The following is a 21,089-nucleotide window of genomic DNA, read 5'->3' as shown; positions in this document are numbered from 1 at the left end:
AATTACTGATGGGATGTCCCAGAGCATTGCTACCTGAGGGGAGGGGAACCACAACCAAGTAGGGTGCAATCAGACCTGAGGACCCTGTACCGCTGCCTGCAGCACACTACGCCCAAAGGCGATATCCTCATGCCTTCTCATATCCACCTGATCAAATCTGGTGAATATATGAGCTGAAGACCAGGTTGCGGTCTTGCAGATTTGAGCCATAGAGGCCCGGTGATGCACTGCCCAAGAAGCACCAATAGCCCTTGAGGAATGTGCCCTGATCTGAAACGGAGTAATCTTCTGTTTCAAACCGTAAGCGTGAATGATCAATTGTCGAATCCATTTAGAAATGGTAGCTTTGATGCTGCTTGTCCTCTACTAGGACCTTCTCTGGCAGCAAAAACAAAACACCCGTTTTGCGAATCTGAGCAGTTGCTTCCAGATAGGTCTTGACTGCTCTTACTACATCCAAAGAATGTAGTGACCCTTCTTCCGTAGAACAGGGATCTGGAAAAAAAGGAAGGCAGAACAATGTCTTGGTTTAGATGAAAATCTGAAACCACCTTCGGTAAGAAACTAGGATGAGGGCGTAATACCACTCTATCCTGGTGTATAATCAAGTAAGGCTCTTTACAGGAAAGAGCTGCTAATTCTGATACTCTTCTAGCAGAAGAGATAGCTACCAGAAAAAATTTACTTCCTTGTCAGCAGGACCAAAAGGAATCTTACGTATTGGTTCAAAAGACTGTTTCTGTAACACAGACAGAACCAAGTTCAAATCCCAGGGTTTTAGGGGCGTCTTAACCGGAGGATTAAGCCGCGTCACCCCCTGCATAAAGTTTCGGGCCAAATAATGCAAAGCAAGTGGCCGTTGAAATAATACTGATAAAGCCGAGACCTGGCCCTTGATGGTACTCAAGGCCAGCTTCATCTCTAATCCCCATTGTAGAAAATCCCATATTTTCTGGGATGCCAACCCCTGGATTCACACCAGGATATATAAGCTTTCCAGATTCTCTGATAAATCATTCTGGAAGCTGGCTTCCTTGCATTGATCAAGGTAGATACCACAGGACCTGAAAGTCCACGATTCTTCAGAACGTGGGTCTCAATAGCCAAACCGTCAAATTTAGCATTTGTAAGGCAGGATGGAACACTGGACTTTGAGATAACAGGTCTGGGCGTACCGGTAGGGTCCACGGGGAACCCACCGTCATCCTTACTATTTCTGCATACCCAGTCCCTCTGGGCCAAGCGGAGGCCACCAGAAGTACTGACTACCTTTCCAGCCTGATCCTGCGAAGGAGTCGTGGCAGTAGCAGAATAGGTGGGAATTCATAAATCAGTGAGAACCGATGCCACAGAATCACCAACGCATCCGTCCCGTATCACATATCTGTCTATCTCTTTGTTGACTCGGGATGCAATGAGATCTACATCTGGGACCCCCCATCTTTAGCATATGGCCCAAAAGACGTTGGGATGCAGAGACCATTCCCTTGGGAGTAACTGCTGGCAATAGTTTGTCTGTCAGTTCTCTATCCCTGGAATGAAAAACTGCCGATATGCATGGCACCTGCATCTCTGCCCAGGCTAAGATCTGGATCACCTCCTTTTGAGCAGCTTGGCTCCGGGTGCCTCCCTGATGATTGACATAAGCCACTGCTGTGGCATTGTCGGACTGGATCCTGACCGGCCAACCCTGTAGCCTGATAGTCCAGGTTTTTAGGGCTAGATATACCGCACGGATCTCCAGAATGTTGATGGTTAGGGTCCTCTCGGTCCCAGACCATAGCCCCTGGATCGCAGACTGTTCCAGAACTGCTTCCCAACCTGACAGACTGGCATCTGTTGTTACCACCGTCCAGGTAACCGGTAGAAAGGATTTCCCCTTCTGCAGGTTTTCGGGTATGAGCCATCAATTGAGGCTCTGACGCACCGCATGCGACAGGTGCATCGGAAAGTCTAATGCCTGAACCTTCTTGTTCCAGGCTGACAGAATACTGTGTTGCAGTAGTCTTGAATGGAACTGAGCATAGGAAAGCCTCATACAAAGGCGGACAGAAGGCCCCTTCTTGGTCCTGACTGTCAGAATCAGCTCCCTTAAAGCAGATATCTTTTGCCTGAGGAAGAAACACTTTCCCCTGGCTTGCATCTATGATCAGACCTAAATACTCCAGTCTTCTTACTGGGTTTAGGAAAGATTTTCCTGGGTTGAGGATCCAACCTAGATGTTCCAGATACTTGGCCGTGGTCCTCAAGCTCCCGTTCAAGGAAGCTACCAACCGGTCTATCAAGAGCAGGTCGTCTAGGTATGCTATGACAGTCATACTCTGAGCCTTTAATCTGGCCAGAGGAGGAGCCACGATCCTTGTGAACACTCGAGGTGCAGTGGCTATCCCGAAGGGCAGAGCCACAAACTGGAAATGGTGCCCTCCTACTTCGAAGCGCAGAAAATTCTAATGAGTAGGAAAAATGGGCACCTGTAGATATGCATCTCTGATATTAATTGATGCCAATAATTCTCCTCCCTGCAGGATGGAGACTATAGTCTGAATTGATTCCCTGCGGAAGGACTGAATCCTTAAGAATCGATTCAGATGTCTTAAATCCAGAATGGGTCTGACATCCCCATTTGGTTTTTGGACCGTAAAAAGGTTGGAATAGAAAGCCAATCCTTGATCCTTTGTGGGAACCACCCTGATGACTTCTTGCAACAAAAGTCGCCCTAACATTAGAAGGAGCGACTTCTTCTTCTCTGGGTCTCTGGGAACACTTGGTCTGAGGAAATGAGGAGAGGAAAATTCTTGGAACTCCAGCTTGTACCCTAAGGTTACCGTGGAGATTACCCATCTGTCCTGGAAGTTCTCCTGCCAGAGCTTTGAGAACTGTAGCAGTCTTCCCCTCACTCGAGCGAGCGGGGGCGCCCCCTCATGCAGAGGTCTTAGTGTCTTGTCTAGAAGACTTCTTCCCCCAGGACTTCTTTTGTCCCTGGGGTTGACTCTTGTTTGTAGCCCCAGACGGAGGAGGCCGTCGCAACTGCCTGGAGGCTGAAGCCCCTGGCGCTGGGGAGAGAGTCCGTTTGAAAGAGGGACGTTTACTCTTCTTCTTAACAGGTAAGAGAGTACTTTTCCCACAGGAGATTCTCTTGATATAGTTATCCGAGTCTTCTCCAAACAACCTTTACCACGAAAAGGAAATCTAGCCAGCAGCTTCTTACATGGTGCTTCGGCTGACCAATTTTTCAACCATAGGATTCTATGTATCTGCACCAACCCCAGTTATAGACGGGAGGTTTGCCTGATAGAATCTCTGATGGCGTCAACAACCTAACATAAGGCCGCTGGAAGGTTAGCAAACCCCGGGCCTGTTGTTCAGGTAATACTTTGATGACCTGCTTAACATGGTCTCTTAAGTATTGAAAGACTCCAATCGCTGCTACTGCAGGTTGGGCCACTGATCCTGCTAAGGAAAAAAAAACATCCTTTAATAAGGATTCCATCTTTTTATCCACAGGATCCCTGAGCATCTGAGCATTGTCTACAGGACAAGTCAGACTATTATTTACGGAGGAAATAGCCGCATCAAAGGCTGGCATTCCCCACATCTTAATAAATCTTTCTTCCATAGGATAAAGTTTTGAAAACTTTTTCGGCGGAAGAAATCGCTTATCTGGGTGCTTCCACTCAGAATAAAGGAGCTTTTCAAGTAATCTATGAACAGGAAAAGCATGTGCTGCTTGGAAAGGTTTCAGTAACCCCAAAGCAGAAGAGGATTCTTTAGCAGTTTCAGGTAGGGGCAACTTAAATGTGGAGCGGACCAATCCAGTAAGGATCTGCACTAAGACTTTCTCCTCTTGGGAAGTCGCAGAGGGTCCCTCTCCACCTGAATCCTCCGAAGAGGAATCATCCGTCCCATCCCGATCCTCTGAAAGGGATTCATCTCCTTTATCCCAGAGCTCCTCTTCCTGAGGGTCTTAGGGAACAGAGGAAGGCCTAGTGCGTTTTCTTCTGCTGAGTGAAGACGTAATCACGGCCATTAATCTTTCCTCTAGACCATTAATGGTTGAGGAAAAAACTTCTTGTGTAATATATACAGGGGCTGAAGTGCCAGAAGCAGGTGTAGCCCCTGACCCCAACGGCTCTCCCTGGCTAGCCGTCCCTGGCCCATCAGGGGGGGAGGATGCTGCTGACAGGGGGCCCTCAGAACCTGAACGAGATCCCCTAGTGTCTCTGGTTCTTGGGGTGCTTGAACCTCTTCTACCCATAGTGCAAAGCAACAAGGTGTGAGGTATACAAATGAACACTGCCTGCTGAGCGATATAGTCTGGCTAAAAGCCTTGCTACCCAATGCTCAGTCTGGTGTTACTTCAGTAAATGCTGCCTAGGAGAATGCCTGTGTCCCACCTTACATGTCAGCTCTGTGTCTCTCCAAAGGCTGAGTGCACTTGTACAGAGTGCCTTTTAATAGCCTGCAGCTGGCCTGAGTGGGAGTCTAAACACTGTGTGCTGACGTCCCGCCCCCCCCCTCGCCCGAATTTTGAAAGAAATGAGCGCTTCCCATGCTGGCCGACTCTCCTGAACTGCTATGGAGGAAGGCTGGGGGAGGGGGGAGGGGGGAGAGAGGCTGGTAGTGAGGGGCTTGCCTTGACAACAGCAATGGCGGAGATGGCGGCGGGGCGGCGGTGCCTGAGCGGTATAACTGCTGTCTAGACCTCCGTGGCCTCCCTAGCCTGGGGGGAACATTCAGACATAAGAAATCCCCCCATCCATCCTACCGTGAGCCAGCCGGAGATGCTGTGAAACTTGCAGCCTGGACACTTGAGACAGGCAATCCAGCATGACAAGGTTTGAGCTCTTGGCAGCCCCCGGTGGTCACAATAGGCATAGCATGCATTTACCTTAAAGGAGAAAACCCACTAGAATTAGAAAATTCTGTGGAATCTCCTCTTACCTTATCCAGCCGCAGGGTGCTGTATACACAGACCCAATCTTCACCTCTCACGGTGGGCTCCGTTTGTAACAACTGTCAGAGACTGGGGCCCCCTATGAATAGGGGGATCCTGCAGTTCTGGCCCTGTAAAGCACCTCACCAGAAATTAGGAAGTTTAAAGCCATTTTCTGATCTGCGGGGTCCAGCTCTCTAAAAAGAGAAGCGTTACAGGTAAAACCTCGTTTCTTCGGACACGAGGCCCGGGTACCATCCGATTCGGCCCTGAAAGACACTTTGAATGGATCCGGTTCGCCTGGCTTGCCCCAGTATAGGATATCAGGATATTCCCTTTGGAGCTTCAGCACAGGACATCTTTGCACGTCCAACACCTAAGACACTGGCGTAAAAACTGGGGTATCCCTGCAAGGGGGAGGGATTATATAGGGGGTTGAACTTCCTGATTAGGGTGTGACCAGTGTCCAATACCTAGTGATACCTATATAACCCATCAGTAATTACTGAGGCTCTGTGTCCCGTGATGTTCGAGAAAGAAATAATGCATACATGGACTGGTCTGGAGTGGTATGTAGGGTACGACAAGGCTCTGTCTTGGGACCAATTCTGTTAAATTTATTCATAAATTATATAGAGGATGGGATAAATAGCTCAATCTCAGTTTTTGTGGGCAACACAAAAATAAACAGGGCAATAACTTCACATCAGGATATAGAAATTTTACAGAAAGACCTGAATAAAATATCGGGGTGGGCAACTACATGGCAAATGAGGTTTAATGTTCAAAAATGTAAAGTGATGCACTTGGGGGCTAAGAATATAAATGCAAACTATTCACAAGGGGGAGAACCTCTGGGGGAATCCAGGATGGAGAAAGATCTGGTGGTCCTAGTAGCAGACAGACTGAGTAATAGCAGGCAATGTTAAGCTGCAGCTACCAAAGGCAGCAGACTATTAGCTTGCATAAAAAAGAGAATTTACTGCAGAGATAAAACGATTATCCTGCCACTTTATAAATCTTTGTTTTGGGCCACATCTGGAGTATTCCATTTAGTTCTGGTCACCAGTTCTCAGGAGAGATGTGGTATAGCTGGACAGAGTCCAGAGAAGGGCAACTAAATTGGTAGGCGGACCAATTGGAGGACCTCAGTTACGAGGAATGACTGCAAGTACTGAATTTGTTCTCCCTGGAGAAGAGGTGCTTGAGAGGAGATATGATAGAAATATACAAATACCTCAATGGTTATCCCAGTGTAGGAAAATAACTTTTCAGTTTCAGGGAGTGTAAGAAGACACAGGGCCACAAAATGAGTTTGGAGGAGAAGCTGGTTAACCTCAAGCTGCGCAGGGGATTTTTCACTGTCAGGGTGATAAGGATGTGGAACTCTCTTCCACAATTGGTGGCATCAGTGGGGAGTATTGATATTTTTAAAAGGCTCTTGAACGTGCATCTTAGTGAACACAACTGGGACTGCAATGTGTGGGGATTAATTCTTCTTGATATTTCAATTTTATAATCCCATAGAAAATTGATATATCACATGGAATAACAAAAACACTTTTTTTGTTGCTCGCTTTTCCCACTCTTCTAAGTTTAATGTATTCTGTGTAACTCACCCCATATCACACTGAGAGTCTCATCCTTTAGACTGCTGTGGTCCACATGACAGGAGTAAGTATCTCCCTCCCTTGTTGGCACTTCCACACTGACTCTGATCTGATAGGTGCCATCAGGATGGGGGAGAATTGGACTCATTTCATCTGAAGGAAGATGGTCCTCCCCATTCCTCACCCACTTCACCTCCACAGGTCGGGGGTGAAACCCGTACACCAGGCACTGAAGTCTTGTCACATCATCCGACTGACGATGACCCCACACCTTCACCTCTGGACGCACTGAGAGAGAGAGAAAAAGAGAATAATAAAAATCTGCTGGTTATACAAGAGGTCACATATTCATCTGGTTTAAATAATTTCCCAAATGTGACCTAATGTGTGAGATTACCAAACCTATCAGATGAAGAAATCCAGAATGATTACCTGAGACCAGGCCAAAAGTTGGGAAAGTCATGACATTTTAGACTTGGTGTCAGAAACCATGAAATCAGGCCGATACAGAAGTACAGTTAAATCACACTTGTTTAATAATAAAAGTAAAAAGAACAAAACGTAGTCAAAATATAGCCAAAGTTCAGTAACCGGAATGGATAGTCAGCCAAGCCAGAAGTCAGGGATCAATGTAGTGGAACAGCAAGCAATATCTGGAGCCAGAAGGGATGTCAACAAAGCAAGTCTTGAACAGGATCGCAGGAGATCATTTCTATGATGTTGACCAAGGCGAAGGCAGAGCTCCTCTGGACTGGATGACTAAAGTAGGCAGGACTGACGAGCAGGATATCATCAACAGCTGATTAACTGGAGAGGGAGATGGGAGCTGGCAATTAGCAGACAGTTGAGTGGCCAGAACGACCAGGAACTCTCCATCAGGTGAATCCAAATGGTCAGCAGGGGGAACCCAGAGAGATAAAAGATACAATCACTTATTATGTGAAGAATGTGCAGAGCGCTTTTAAAGCCGTATCCCCCCACCCTATCAGGACTGCCTTGGAAGTCACTATCAGTGTAGTGTCAGCTGATCCATTTTGAAGAAAATGGATCAGCTGACACTACACTGATAGTGACTCGGAATCGCGTCGGAATTGTGTACACATGATCAGAATTGACGAGAACAGATTTTTTGTCGGAAAATTTGAGATCCAGATCTCAAATTTTGTGTGTTGTAAAATCTGATGGAAAAAGTCTGATGGAGCCTACACACGGTCGGAATTTCCGATAACAAGCTCCGATCGCACATTTGCCATCAGAAAGTCCGACCATGTGTACGGGGCATAACAGTGTAAATTTGCTGTCCCCTCAAACTACTCAACACACAGCCATTCATGTCTAAACCGCTGGCAACAAAAGAGTACACCCCTAAGTGAAAATGTACAAATTGGGCCCAATTAGCCATTTTCCCTCCCGGTGTCATGTGACTCGTTAGTGTTACAAGTTCTCAGGTGTGAATAGGGAGCAGGTGTGTTAAATTTGGTGGTATCACTCTCACTCTCTCATACTGGTCAATGGAGGTTCAACATGGCACCTCATGGCAAAGAACTCTCTCAGGATCTTAAAAAAAAAGAATTGTTGCTCTATATAAAGATGGCCTAGGCTATAAGAAGTTTGCCAAGACCCTGAAACTGAGCTGCAGCATGGTGGCCAAGACCATACAGCAGTTTAACAGGACAGGTTCCACACCGAACAGGCCTTGCCATGGTCACCTAAAGAAGTTAAGTGCACATGCTCAGCGTCATATCCAGAGGCTGTCTTTGGGAAAAAGACATTTGAGTGCTGCCAGCATTGCTGCAGAGGTTGAAGGGGTGGGGGGTTAGCCTGTCAGTACTCAGACCATACGCTGCACACTGAATCAAATTGGTCTGCATGGCTATCATCCCAGAAGGAAGCCTCTTCTAAAGATGATGCACAAGAAAGCCAGAAAACAGTTTGCTGAAGAAAAGCAGACTAAGGACATTGATTACTGGAACCATGTCCTGTGGTCTGATGAGACCAAGATAAACTTATTTGGTTCAGATGGTGTCAAGCATGTGTGGAGGCAACCAGGTGAGGAGTACAAAGACAAGTGTGTCTTGCCTACAGTCAAGCACGGTGATGGGAGTGTCATGGTCTGGGGCTGCATTAGTGCTGCCAACACTTGGGATCTACAGTTCATTGAGGGAACCATGAATGCCAACACGTAATGTGACATACTGAAGGAGAGTATGATCCCCTCCCTTCGGAGACTGGTCAACAGGGCAGTATTCCAACATGCTAACGACCCCAAACACAACTCCAAGATGACCACTGCCTTGCTAAAGAAGCTGAGGGTAAAGGTGATGGACTGGCCAAGCACGTATCCAGACCTAAACCCTATTGAGCATCTGTGGGACATCCTCACATGGAAGGTGGAGGAGCGCAAGGTCTCCAACATCCACCAGCTCCGTGATTACATCAGAGAGGAGTGGAAGAGGATTTCAGTGGCAACCTGTGAAGCTCTGGTGAATTCCATGCCCAAGATGGTTAAGGCAGTGCTGAAAAATAATGGTGGTCACACAAAATATTGACACTTTGGGCCCAATTTGGACATTTTCATTCAGGGGTGTACTCACTTTCGTTGCCAGCGGATTAAACATTAATGGCTGTGTGTTGAGTTATTTTGAGGGGACAGCAAATTTACACTGTTAGGCCTTATGTACACTGCTGCTGGTAAAACGGACATTCAGAGACAGTTGGATGCTTTTTTCAGCTGCCCCTGAACTCATCCAATGTTATCTTATGTGTATATGTACACAGGTTTGCTTTATGTTGTTTTTAAGCAGTTGCGTTTAGAGGCTTTTCTTTGAAGGCAAAAAAATGAGTTCAGACGCCGAAGTTTCCAACGTTTCAGCCACTAAACGTGGTACCAGCATTTAGTCGCGTTTCGTTTACAGGCGCTTTTCATTTTTGGCTATTTTGAAAAAAATATATATACATTTTTTTTCAAACGCTTCTAAACACAAACGCGGCAAAACGCCGCTAAACGTGGCATATAAACGCAGCAAAATGGACATTTTAAACGTGGGTTTTTATCTGTCAAGTTAAATCGTTCAGGAGAGGTTGTAAAAATGTCCCGTGTAAATTAAGCCTTATACAAGCTGTACACTCACTACTTTACTTTACATTGTAGCAAAGTGTCATTTCTTCAGTGTTGTCACATGAAAAGATATAATAAAATATTTACAATAATCTGAGGGTGTACTCACTTTTGTGAGATACTGTACATATACAGCGGCAGGGCGGCTCTGCTGTGCAGGATCACATACCTAGTACATGATTCTGGACTTCTGGGTCGGGGCACACATGTGCGCCGCAGGTGACCTGCTCCTGCTGTGATTATACACAGTGAGAGCTGATCTGCTGGCACCTGCCGATCATTAGGCAGAGAGCCAGAATGGCGGTCTGTCCATGTAAACAAAGCAGATAAACAAAGCAGATCACCATTCTGTCAGTAGGGAAGGCATTGTTTAGGGCTGGGGAAAAAATCGATTCAAATCTTGAATCGAGTTGAGAGGTCAAATCGATTCAAAATTTAAAGCAAATCGATCGGTCCTGAGGAGCTGCGGGCAGGAGTTTTCAGGCAAGGCCGTGGCTTCAGCCTAGTCAGCAGCTTCGGCATAGTCAGCGAGGCCGGACGCCACGGACTAGGCCGAAGCCATGGCCTCGCCTAAAAACTCCTGCCCGCAGCTCCTCAGGACCGGCACGGTGTCCAAAAAATAAAAAATAAACTTGTCCAAAAAAAAAAAAAAATAAACTTGATTTGAATCGTGAATTGAGTTTAAGAAAATCGCAGATTTTTTTTTTAGAAAATCTCCCAGCCCTAGCATTGATCCTGTGTTTCTGCAAAGCAGGAACATGAATCAATGTCTTCCCCTAGTAAAAGCACCTCCCACACAGTGCACAAACACCTGCTAGGCACACAGTTAACCCTTTTATCACCCCTGATGTTAACCCCTTCCCAGCGCCAGTGTCATTAATACAGTGACAGTGCATATTTTTAGCACTGATCACTGTATTAATGTCACTGGTCCCCCAAAAATGTCAAGTGTCAGTTAGTGTCAGATTTGTCCACCACAATATCACAGTCCCACTATAAGTCACTGATCGCCGCCATTACTACAAAAAAATAAAGAAATAAAAATTCCACAAATGAATCCCATAGTTTGTAGATGCTATAACATTTGCGCAAACCAATCGATATATGCCTATTGGGATTTTTTTAACAAAAATATGTAGCAGAATACATAGCCTAAATTGATGTAAAAAAATCTAATTTCTTCATTTCTTTATTGAAATGTTTCATAGCAGAAAGTAAAAAAATGTTTTTTTCAAAAGTGTCGGGCTTTTTATGTTTACAGCACAAAAAAAAAACATAGAAGTGATCAAATACTACCAAAAGGAAGCAAAAATATGTGGGGAAAAAAGGACATACATTTTATTTCGGTAGATCGTTGCACGACTGCGCAATTGTCAGGTAATGTTACACAGTGCCGTATCGCAAAAAATGGCCTGGTCATGAAGGGTGTGTGTGGGGGTGTTAAATCGTCCGGAAGCCAAGTGGTTTAAAAAGAATACAGTGCCTTGAAAAAGTGTTCATACCCCTTTAAAAATTTTCACATTTCGTCATGTTACAACCAAAAACGTACCGTATTTTTCACTCCATACAAGGCACTTTTTTCCCCCAAAAAATGGGGGGAAATGTCTATGCATCTTATGGTGCGAATATTAACCAGGCCACTCCCCCGTCGCTGCCCCCGCTCGCTCCGTGCACACACACGGGACACACCACCGACTCGGGCCGCCCTCACTTTTCCACAACTGGTTACATTAACACGCAGTTTCATACTCCTCCAGCTAACCATAAGCCAGCTCCGCCCAAGCACATGAAAAGGGGATGCCGCGTCGCCTCCAATCGCGGTGCTGCTAGCCCAACATGGGGTCGTGACATGGGAGTCTGCTGTCACCAATCGCGGCCATCCCCATGTCCTTTCTGGGGACGCCTTCCTCCCGGGCTGCTGCAAGCCAATAGTGGCAGAGGGAGGCAGAACAAACGGTCAGAATTAATGGGATGGGCGGTGAGATGGAGAAGTAGCTGCCTGGCTGTCAATCAAAGTAACAAGGGGTGATGAGAGCATTAAGTGGTGTGTGTGTTTAGAATGCTGAAATATATTCTCGAGTATTTATGGGAGTATTTATTTAGCAGGATGTCTCCCATGTTCCCATAGATATATAGCACAGTATGCACACACCACTGTCATAATACAAGCAAATATATTGAAATGGTAAGAAAAGAAGGTGAAAAGCAGTGTAGTTAGCCGTGTCTCTTTTCATCTATTTAAAGCACCTAGCATGGTCTCCACATACAGTTGTGCTCATAAGTTTACATACCCTGGCAGAATTTATGATTTCTTTCAGAGAATATGAATGATAACACAAAAACTTTTCTTTCACTCATGGTTAGTGTTTGGTTGAAGCCATTTATTATCAATCAACTGTGTTTACTCTTTTTAAATCATAATAACAACAGAAACAATCCAAATGACCCAGCTCAAAAGTTTACATACCCCACTTCTTAGTATCATCTATTTCCCCCTTTAAATAGCTTTGTGGTATTTGTGGATGAGGCTCTTTATCTTCTCAAATGGTAAAGCTGCCCATTCCTCGTGGCAAAAAATTATTGGGCTGTCTTGCATGAACTGCACGATTGAGATCTCCCCAGAGTGGCTCAATGATATTGAGGTCAGGAGACTGAAATGGCCACTCCAGAACCTTCACTTTATTCTGCTGTAGCCAATGACAGGTCGACTTGGCCTTGTGTTTTGGATCATTGTCATGTTGGAATGTCCAAGTACGTCCCATGCGCAGCTTCCTGGCTGATGAATGCAAATGTTCCTCCAGTATTTTTTGATAACATACTGCATTCATCTTGCCAACAAGTTTGACTAAATTTCCTGTGCCTTTATAGCTCACACATCCCCAAAACTTCAGCGATCCACCTCCATACCTTTCATCATAGGCCTTGTTGACTCCTCTCTAAATATAGCATTAATGGTTGTGGCCAAAAAGCTCAGTTTTGGTCTCATCACTCCAAATTACTTTGTGCCAGAAGGTTTGAGGTTTGTCTCTGTGCTGTTTGGCGTATTGCAAGCGGGATACCTTGTGGCATTTGCATAGTAATGGCTTTCTTCTGGCGACTCGACCATGCAGTCCATCTATCTTCAAGTGCCTCCTTATTGTGCATCTTGAAACAGCCCCACCACATGTTTTCAGAGTCCTGTATTTCACCTGAAGTTATTTTTGGGTTTTACTTTGCATCCCAAACAATTTTCCTGGCAGTTGTGGCTGAAATTTTAGTTGGTCTACCTGACCGTGGTTTGGTTTCAACAGAAACCCTCATTTTCCACTTCTTGATTAGAGTTTGAACACTGCTGATTGGCATTCTCAAGTCCTTGGATATCTTTTTTATATCCCTTTCCTGTTTTATACAGTTCAACTACCTTTTCCAGAATCCAGAAACTTCAGTGCAGCACTGGATGAAAGTTGCAAGGGAGGGAGTCTAGAAACTCATTCACCTTTTATACACACACACTAATTACAAGCAAACAGTTCACAGGTGAGGTTACCTTTAATAGCCATTCAAACCCTTTTGTGTTAACTTGTGTGTATGTTATCAAGCCAAAATCACCAGTGTATGTAAACTTTTGATCAGGGTCATTTGGGTAGTTTCTGTTGCCATTATGATTTAAAAAGAGTAAACACAGTTGATTGATAATAAGAAAGGTTTTTGTATTATCATTCATATTCTCTGAAAAAATGGCCAAGAAATCATAAATTCTGCTGGGGTATGTAAAATTATGAGCACAACTGTATGTGGAGACCATGCTAGGTGCTTAGATAGATGAAAAAAGAGACAAGGCTAACTACACTGCTTTTCACCTTCTTTTCTTACCATTTCAATATATTTGCTTGTATTATGACAGTGTTGTGTGCATACTGTGCTATATATCTATAGGAACATGGGAAACATCCTACTATAGATCTACACTCTATGGCCTTATAAAATCCAATTACTCACTCATCAGGTTATACTCACATAAACTCTGGTGTATCTTTATTTATTATAGGAATAATAACCACTGGCTAACATATTTATTTGCCAGACTTCTGTATGGTTCAGAATATTTTTTTTTCTTGTTTTCCTCCTCTAAAACCTAGGTGCGTGGTATGGTCAGGTGCGTATTAAAGCGGGGGTTCACCCACACCGCCAAAAAAAAAAAATATTAAAAGCCAGCAGCTACAAATACTGCAACTGCTGACTTTTAATACATGGCCACTTACCTGTCCCGGGGTCCAGCGATGTCGGCAGGGGACGCCAAGAACCCGCTCGGTTCTCGGCAGCTGCCGCCGCCATCCTAGGTGAGGGAATCAGGAAGTGAAGCGTTGCGGCTTCACTTCCCGGTTCCCTACTGCGCATGCGCGAGTCGCGCTGCGCGTCCCTAGTGGTCTCCGCTCTCTGCTGGGAGCTGTGTGTTCCCAGCAGACAGTGCGGTGGGGACGGGAAGTGGCGTAGACTCCCATGGGAGTCTATGCCGGAAGTGGGTGCAAATACCTGTCTTAGACAGGTATCTGCACCCCCCTCCCCCCTGAAAGGTGCCAAATGTGACACCGGAGGGGGGGGGGTTTCGAAAAGCGGAAGTTTCATTTTTGTGTGGAACTCCGCTTTAAGGAGCGAAAAATATGGTAAATGTATTTTATTGGGATTTTATGTGATAGATCAACACAAAGTGGCACATAATTGTGGAAGGAAAATTATAAATTGTTTTCATTTTTTTTACAAATAAATATGTGAAAAGTGTGGTGTACATTTGTATTCAGCCCTCCTGAGTCAATACTTTGTAGAACCACCTTTGTCTGCAATTACAGCTGCAAGTCTTTTTGGAGATGTCTCTACCAGCTTTGCACATCTAGAGAGTGACATTTTTGCCCATTCTTCTTTGCACAATAGCTCAAGCTCTGTCAGATTGGATGGAGAGCGTCTGTGAACAGCAATTTTCAAGTCTTATCACAGATTCTCAGCTGGATTTAGGTCTGGACTTTGACTGGGCCATTCTAACACATGAATATGCTTTGATCGAAACCATCCCATTGTAGCTCTGGCTGTATGTTTAGGGTCATTGTCCTGCTGGAAGGTGAACCTCCACCCCAGTCTCAAGTCTTTTGCAGACTAACAGGTTTTCTTCTAAGATTGCCCTGTATTTGGCTCCATCCATCTTCCCATCAACTCTGACCAGCTTCCCTGTCCCTGCTGAAGAAAAAGCTTTCCCACAACATGATACTGCCACCACCATGTTTCATGGTGGGGATGGTGCGTTCAGGGTGATGTGCAGTGTTTGTTTTCTGCCACACATAGCTTTTTGCTTTTATTCCAAAAAGTTCAATGTTGGTCTTATCCAACCAGAGCACCTTCTTCCACATGTTTGCTGTGTCCCCCACATTCCTATGGCTTTCTTTCAACAAAGGCTTTCTTCTTACCACTCTTCCATAAAGGCCAGATTTGTGGAGTACACGACTAATAGTTGGACAGATTCTTCTACCTGAGCTGTGGATCTCTGCAGCTCCTCCAGAATTACCATGGGTCTCTTGGCTGCTTCTCTGATGAATGGTCTCCTTGCCTGGCCTGTGAGTTTAGGTGGACGGCCATGTCTTGGTATCTTTGCAGTTGTGCCATACTCTTTCCATTTTCGGATGATGTATTGAACAGTGCTCCGTGAGATGTTCAAAGGTATTTATACTGAGATTAAATTACACACAGGTGGAATCTATTTACTAATTAGGTGACTTCTGAAGGCAATTGGTTCCATTAGATTTAGTTAGGGGTATCAGAGTAAAGGGGGCTGAATACAAATACGAGCCACACTTTTCAGATATTTGTAAAAAAAAAATTGAAAACCATTTATCATTTTCCTTCCACTTCACAATTATGTGCCACTGTGTGTTGATCTATCACATAAAATCGCAATAAAATACATTCATGTTTTTGGTTGGAAAATGTCAAAATGTGGAAAATTGCAAGGGGTATGAATACTTTTTCAAGGCACTGTATCAGACCCCCAATGTCTCTGTGTGCACCCAACAATACCAGAACAAGGCTGACCTAAACCACCTATTATGGTAATGTCCCTATAATGGTGGATGTATACAGAGCAGTGTGGAAAGTTTAGTGGATTCATTTATAAGGTATAGAGGCTGATCACCTGGCAAAGTGAATGTTTATTTTTCAATGTTTAACCACTTCAATACTGGGCACTTTACCCCCTTCCTTCCCAGGCCAATTTTCAGCTTTCAGTGCTCTCACACTTTCAATAAGAATTGCGCGGTCATGCAACACTGTACCCAAATTAGATTTTTATCATTTTGTTCACACAAATAGAGCTTTATTTTGGTGGTATTTATTCACAAATCAGTTTTTTATTTTTTGCGATATAAGCGAAAAAAGAGCTGAAATTGAAAAATAAAACAATATTTTCTACTTCCTGTTTTAAAAGAAATCCAATAAAATCATTTTTTGTCAAAAATTTAAGACAAATTGTATTCTGCTACATGTCTTTGGTAAAAAAAAAATCCCGTTAAGTGTATAATAATTGGTTTGTGTGATCACGGACATATGTGTGCAGATGTTCATGTACAGATGTGCGCAGATGATCAAGGACATATGTGTGCAGATGATCATTGGGACATATGATTTTACTGTTACATATGTGGGACAGGTGTTTTTACTGTGTGGGGACACTATTTTGGGGACACTGTGTGTGTTTACATGTGTGGGGACACTGGGCCGGTGATCAGTGTGTAAAAAGCTGTAAAAACATCTCATACTCACTGATCACCGGATGGCTGCAGTGATCACCTCTCCTCTCCAACTTCTGTGTGAGAAGAGGAGAGCCAATTGCCTAGCAACCAGCTCTATGTTTACATCACATGATGGCTGTGATTTGACACAGTCATGTGATCAGGAGGGCCAATCACAGAGACCTCCTGCCGATCGGAAATGCGCCATGTCCGGTTGACACAAGCACATCGGGATGGCGCCGCTGTGAGGACACGTGTGATCCCACTCCTTCTGAGGGACGTTCCTGAACATCCACTCAGGAGGAAACTCCCACCCGGCCGCATATGTGCAGTGGCTGGGTGGGAGGTGGTTAAATAGAACTAAAGTCAAAATGTTTTGGTTTCATTTGGATAGCATAATGGAGGTTTTTGCTATGTGCACCTCTGGGGAGATTTTTCTTCACTTCCTGTCCCATAGCCAAAACAAAAAAGTGAGGAAATCCCCATTGGAAGATTTCCTCTCTATTCTTGTTCTGGCGACAACCCACAATTTGAAGATTTTCTTTCACTTTAAAGGGGTTGTAAATCCTTTGCATTAAGGTGAAAAAACTTCTGACACTGACCGGCCCCCTAGCCCTCCCCATTTTACTCACCTGAGCCCATTTGTTCCCTCAGCAAGACACGCTCCACCTCTCTGCCCAGGGTACTCAGCTCTTGATTGGATAGATCGATAGCAGCGCCGCCATTGGCTCCCGCTACTGTCAATCAAATCCAATGACGTGGGCACTGAGGGGCGGGGCTGAGTCTGGCATTCTGTGTCTATGGACACAAATGCTGGACTTGGGAGTGTGCCCGCAAGGTATCCCCCAGGGAGGGGGCTTCTCCTAGGGGGTTTACCAATGCGAGGAGGAGCCATGAGCGCCGCTGGGGGACCTCAGAAGACGAGGATCGGGGCCACACTGTGCAAAGCGTACAGCACAGTAGTGGTAAGAATATGTTTGTTATTTTTAAAAAAATGAGGGTTTAGCAACCCTTTAACTCTCAGTTATAATGGTCACCAGGACAAATAGAGAGGGGGAATCTCACTAATGGGGACACAGACAGCAATAAAAACCTGACAGGGGTCCCAATTCCTCTCAACACTATCCAAAAATAAATCAAAATGTTGCATTTAGTTATACTTTAATTTTAATAAATAAGATGAAACTGTGATCACTTTGAATACCCAATAATGTACAAGGAATATTAAGGAATATACAATTTTTTTTAGCACATGATTGGGCATTTAGGACGCATTCACACAGACATGAGTATTTTTTTGCTGGCAGAATCTTCTGTAAAAACATATCAGTGTAGATATATTTATCTATTGCATTTAGCACATTTACCCTCATCTATGTCCATCACATCGCAGACTCACTCTACACATTCCCTTATACAGTATATCTATAGTGTATGGTGTATATACCATGTGCTGTGACTACATACAGCACTGTGTACATAGAGCCGTGTCTTTACAGTGTAGTGTTTGTACTGTATATAAGGGGTGTATATACGGTGTGTAGACATAACATATATAATGTAGTGTGTATATACGGTGTGTAGATATAACATACTGTAAATGATGTATATAGGGTATATATATGGTGTGTAGATATATAATGTAGTGTAGTGTGTATATACGGTATGTAGATATAACATACTGTATATGATGTATATAGTGTAGTGTATATATATATATGGTGTGTAGATATATAATGTAGAGTATCTCACAAAAGTGAGTACACCCCTCACATTTTTGTAAATATTTTATCTTATCATTTCATGTGACAACACTGAAGAAATGACACTTTGCTACAATGTAAAGTAGTGAGTGTACAGCTTGTATAACAGTGTAAATTTGCTGTCCCCTCAAAATAATGCAACACACAGCCAGTATGAGAGAGACCTTGTAACACTAACGAGTTACATGACACCAGGGAGGGAAAATGGCTAATTGGGCCCAATTTGGACATTTTTACTTAGGGGTGTACTCACTTTTGTTGCCAGTGGTTTAGACTTTAATAGCTGTGTTGAGTTATTTTGAGGGGTCAGCAGATGGGCAGCACAGGATAGTATCTGCCAGTCACCATGCAACGGCGTTAATGATCTTGGAGGTCTGCAGTTGGGAGGACTTCTCTCCCTCTCTCTCTGCAATTCTGCCAGGTAAAGACTTGCCTCAGATTCTGACTGTGTCTCCTGTCTGCCTCTGGATGTGCTGTCCTGGCTCTCCAGCTACGCTGTGTACTTCTGTGGGTTTGACAGTCTGACTGGTCTTGTCTCAGACTCTGACTTTGTCTGCCTCTGGAAGTGTTTCCTGAGCTCACCTGCTGCTGCTTCTGAAGTGAGTGGATGAAGGCAGATGGGTCTTAAAGACACAGTGTACCTGTTTTTTGGTGAGTGGTAATATGATTTTATCCATATATTATGTGCAAATATGAGCTTGCCACACCTGTTAGTGGCACAGAAGTCTAGCAAAGGTAGGAGGGGGCAACGTGGGACATGGTTTTTAAAAGAGTGCTCAAGGAATGCAAATTAAGGCATTTTGCATTATTTTGGGAGCAGAAACCTGAACACAAATGCTCCAAAAAACAAACAAACATACGACCCACCAACAATCATCTTATCCTGACCAGGACAACCCGCATCCCACGGAGTCCCCACAGGGCGGCTTTCATGCTCCCCAAGCACTCCATGTGGCACTGACTCACATGCATTTATGTCACCATGATAGGAAATGCCTTGCCAAGCTCAGGGTGCATTTTGGGTCTGCATGCAGTCTGCAGTGACAGAGAAATTACATTGCACAAATTGCCTCACAATGATGCGGTTGTGCAAAATTCTAAGCCCTATTAAAGCGGCTATAGCAGAAAGTGTGCTGCAAACATCCATCAATCCCAGTTATACCGACTTAGTTCGGACTTCTCAGCTTTCATTGTCAATCATATAAGAGTGCTTTTTTCTAAATACGGATATACTTCGAAAATGCGGTCAAGCAATATCCAAGTCCTGACGCTATGTCTACTGGTGTGTAAAAAAACAATATAAATACTGTTATGTAAGTATAAAAACTACCTTTATTCATTTTACATGTACCATTTTGTTGATATAAACCAACTAGTTTGTTATTAACATAAACTAATATACACTTTATCCATTATATATATTTTGTCTCTTAATAGAAATGAAGCAGCGTGTCTGTTTTTTACCCCTGAAGAAGAAAATACACATAACTTAAAAATCGCCCTTCAAAACATGTTGGGTTTCTTGGTACATATGCCCCATTAGTCGAACTTCATGTTTTTGATCTGTGGTGCATTTCCAGCTTAGCGGCTGTTTCATTTCCTGCAGTTTCTATCTGTACATTGTTTTTAGGTGATTTTTGTACAGGATAATTTTGTATTGTTTATTACTATTTTTGTATCAATAAAACATACATACTTTTTATTCATGGGTATTCCCTCATTTACCTTTCCCTTCCCTTCTTTTCTTTCTCTAGACAATGTTGTATAGGATGTGATACAGGAGGTTGAGTTCTCCATATATCTCTGGTTGGTCTCCACTCCTTCCCCTATCGAAAAAGCCGTACATCGGGTTCTTTTATCAATAGACTGAACTCCGTGTGTAGAATTTCTCAGTTTAACCATTTAAAGACTAAATCTTTTTTGACATTTGTTGCTTACAAGTAAAAATTCTGTATTTTCTGCTAGAAAATCACTTGGAACCCCCAAACATTATATATATTTTTTTTAGCAGAGACCCTAGGGAATAAAATAGCGGTTGTTGCAATATTTTATGTCACACGGTATTTGTGCAGCGGTCTTTCAAATGCAATTTTTAAAAACAAAATACACTAAAAAAAACAAAAAAAACCTATATAAGCAGTAAAGTTAGCCCATTTTTTTTCGTCCAAAAGTTTTGATTACCTGTTTTGTGTATTTAATATTTAAGATATAGTTTTTTTTTTTTTTAATCTAAATTATACATACAAGTGAACTGATTGGAGGTTTGTTTTGTTCAATAAATGTTTAAATGTAAAAAAATTTCTGTATCACTTATTACTTAAGGCTGCTTTCACACTGGAGCGGGCATGCGTTGACGGTAAAACGCTGTTAGTTTTAGCGGCGGTTTACCGTCATTTTAGCGGCGCTATTCGGCTGCTAGCGGGGCGCTTATAACCCAGCTAGCGGCCGAGGAAGGGGTTAAATGCGCCCCTGAAGTGCTGCTGCCGAAACGCTTTGCAGGCGCTTCGGCAGCGGTGCGCATTCATTTCAATGGGCAGGAGTGGTGGTATACACCGCTCCAAAGATGCCGCTTGCAGGACTTTTTTTTACATCCTGCCAGCGCATCGCCTCAGTGTGAAAGCACTCGGGATATCACACTGAGACTGCAGGGGAGCCGTTTTGCAGGCACTTTACAGGCGCTATTTTTAGCCCAAAAGCGCCTAAAAAAATGCCCCAGTGTGAAAGGGGTCTAACTGTTAGATTTTATGAGATGAAGGGGGAAAAAAAAAGAAAAAAAAAATCGGCCTAATATATCGGCCCAAAAAAAAATCGGCATCATATATCGGCCATCGGCCACCGTGATTTCTAAATATCGGCATCAGCCAGAGAAAAACCCATATCGGTCGACCTCTATTTAAGATGGCTGATGTATGT

The 21,089-nt window shown here is 43.9% G+C and overlaps 1 protein-coding gene across 2 annotated transcripts in view; it reads right to left on the bottom strand.

Moving 5' to 3' along the window:
• LOC141107494 (class I histocompatibility antigen, F10 alpha chain-like) overlaps positions 1-21,089 on the bottom strand; it is a 109,226-nt gene that overhangs the window by 20,106 nt on the left and 68,031 nt on the right. For both annotated transcript variants that reach the window (XM_073598264.1, XM_073598263.1), the window contains exon 4: positions 6,553-6,831. In XM_073598264.1, the coding sequence (XP_073454365.1) occupies positions 6,553-6,831 (279 nt within the window). The remainder of the gene's footprint in view (positions 1-6,552; positions 6,832-21,089) is intronic.

Source organism: Aquarana catesbeiana, linkage group LG09, assembly GCF_042186555.1.
Source record: "Aquarana catesbeiana isolate 2022-GZ linkage group LG09, ASM4218655v1, whole genome shotgun sequence".
Lineage (NCBI taxonomy): Eukaryota > Metazoa > Chordata > Amphibia > Anura > Ranidae > Aquarana > Aquarana catesbeiana.
This window is presented reverse-complemented; position numbering and strand designations above follow the sequence as displayed.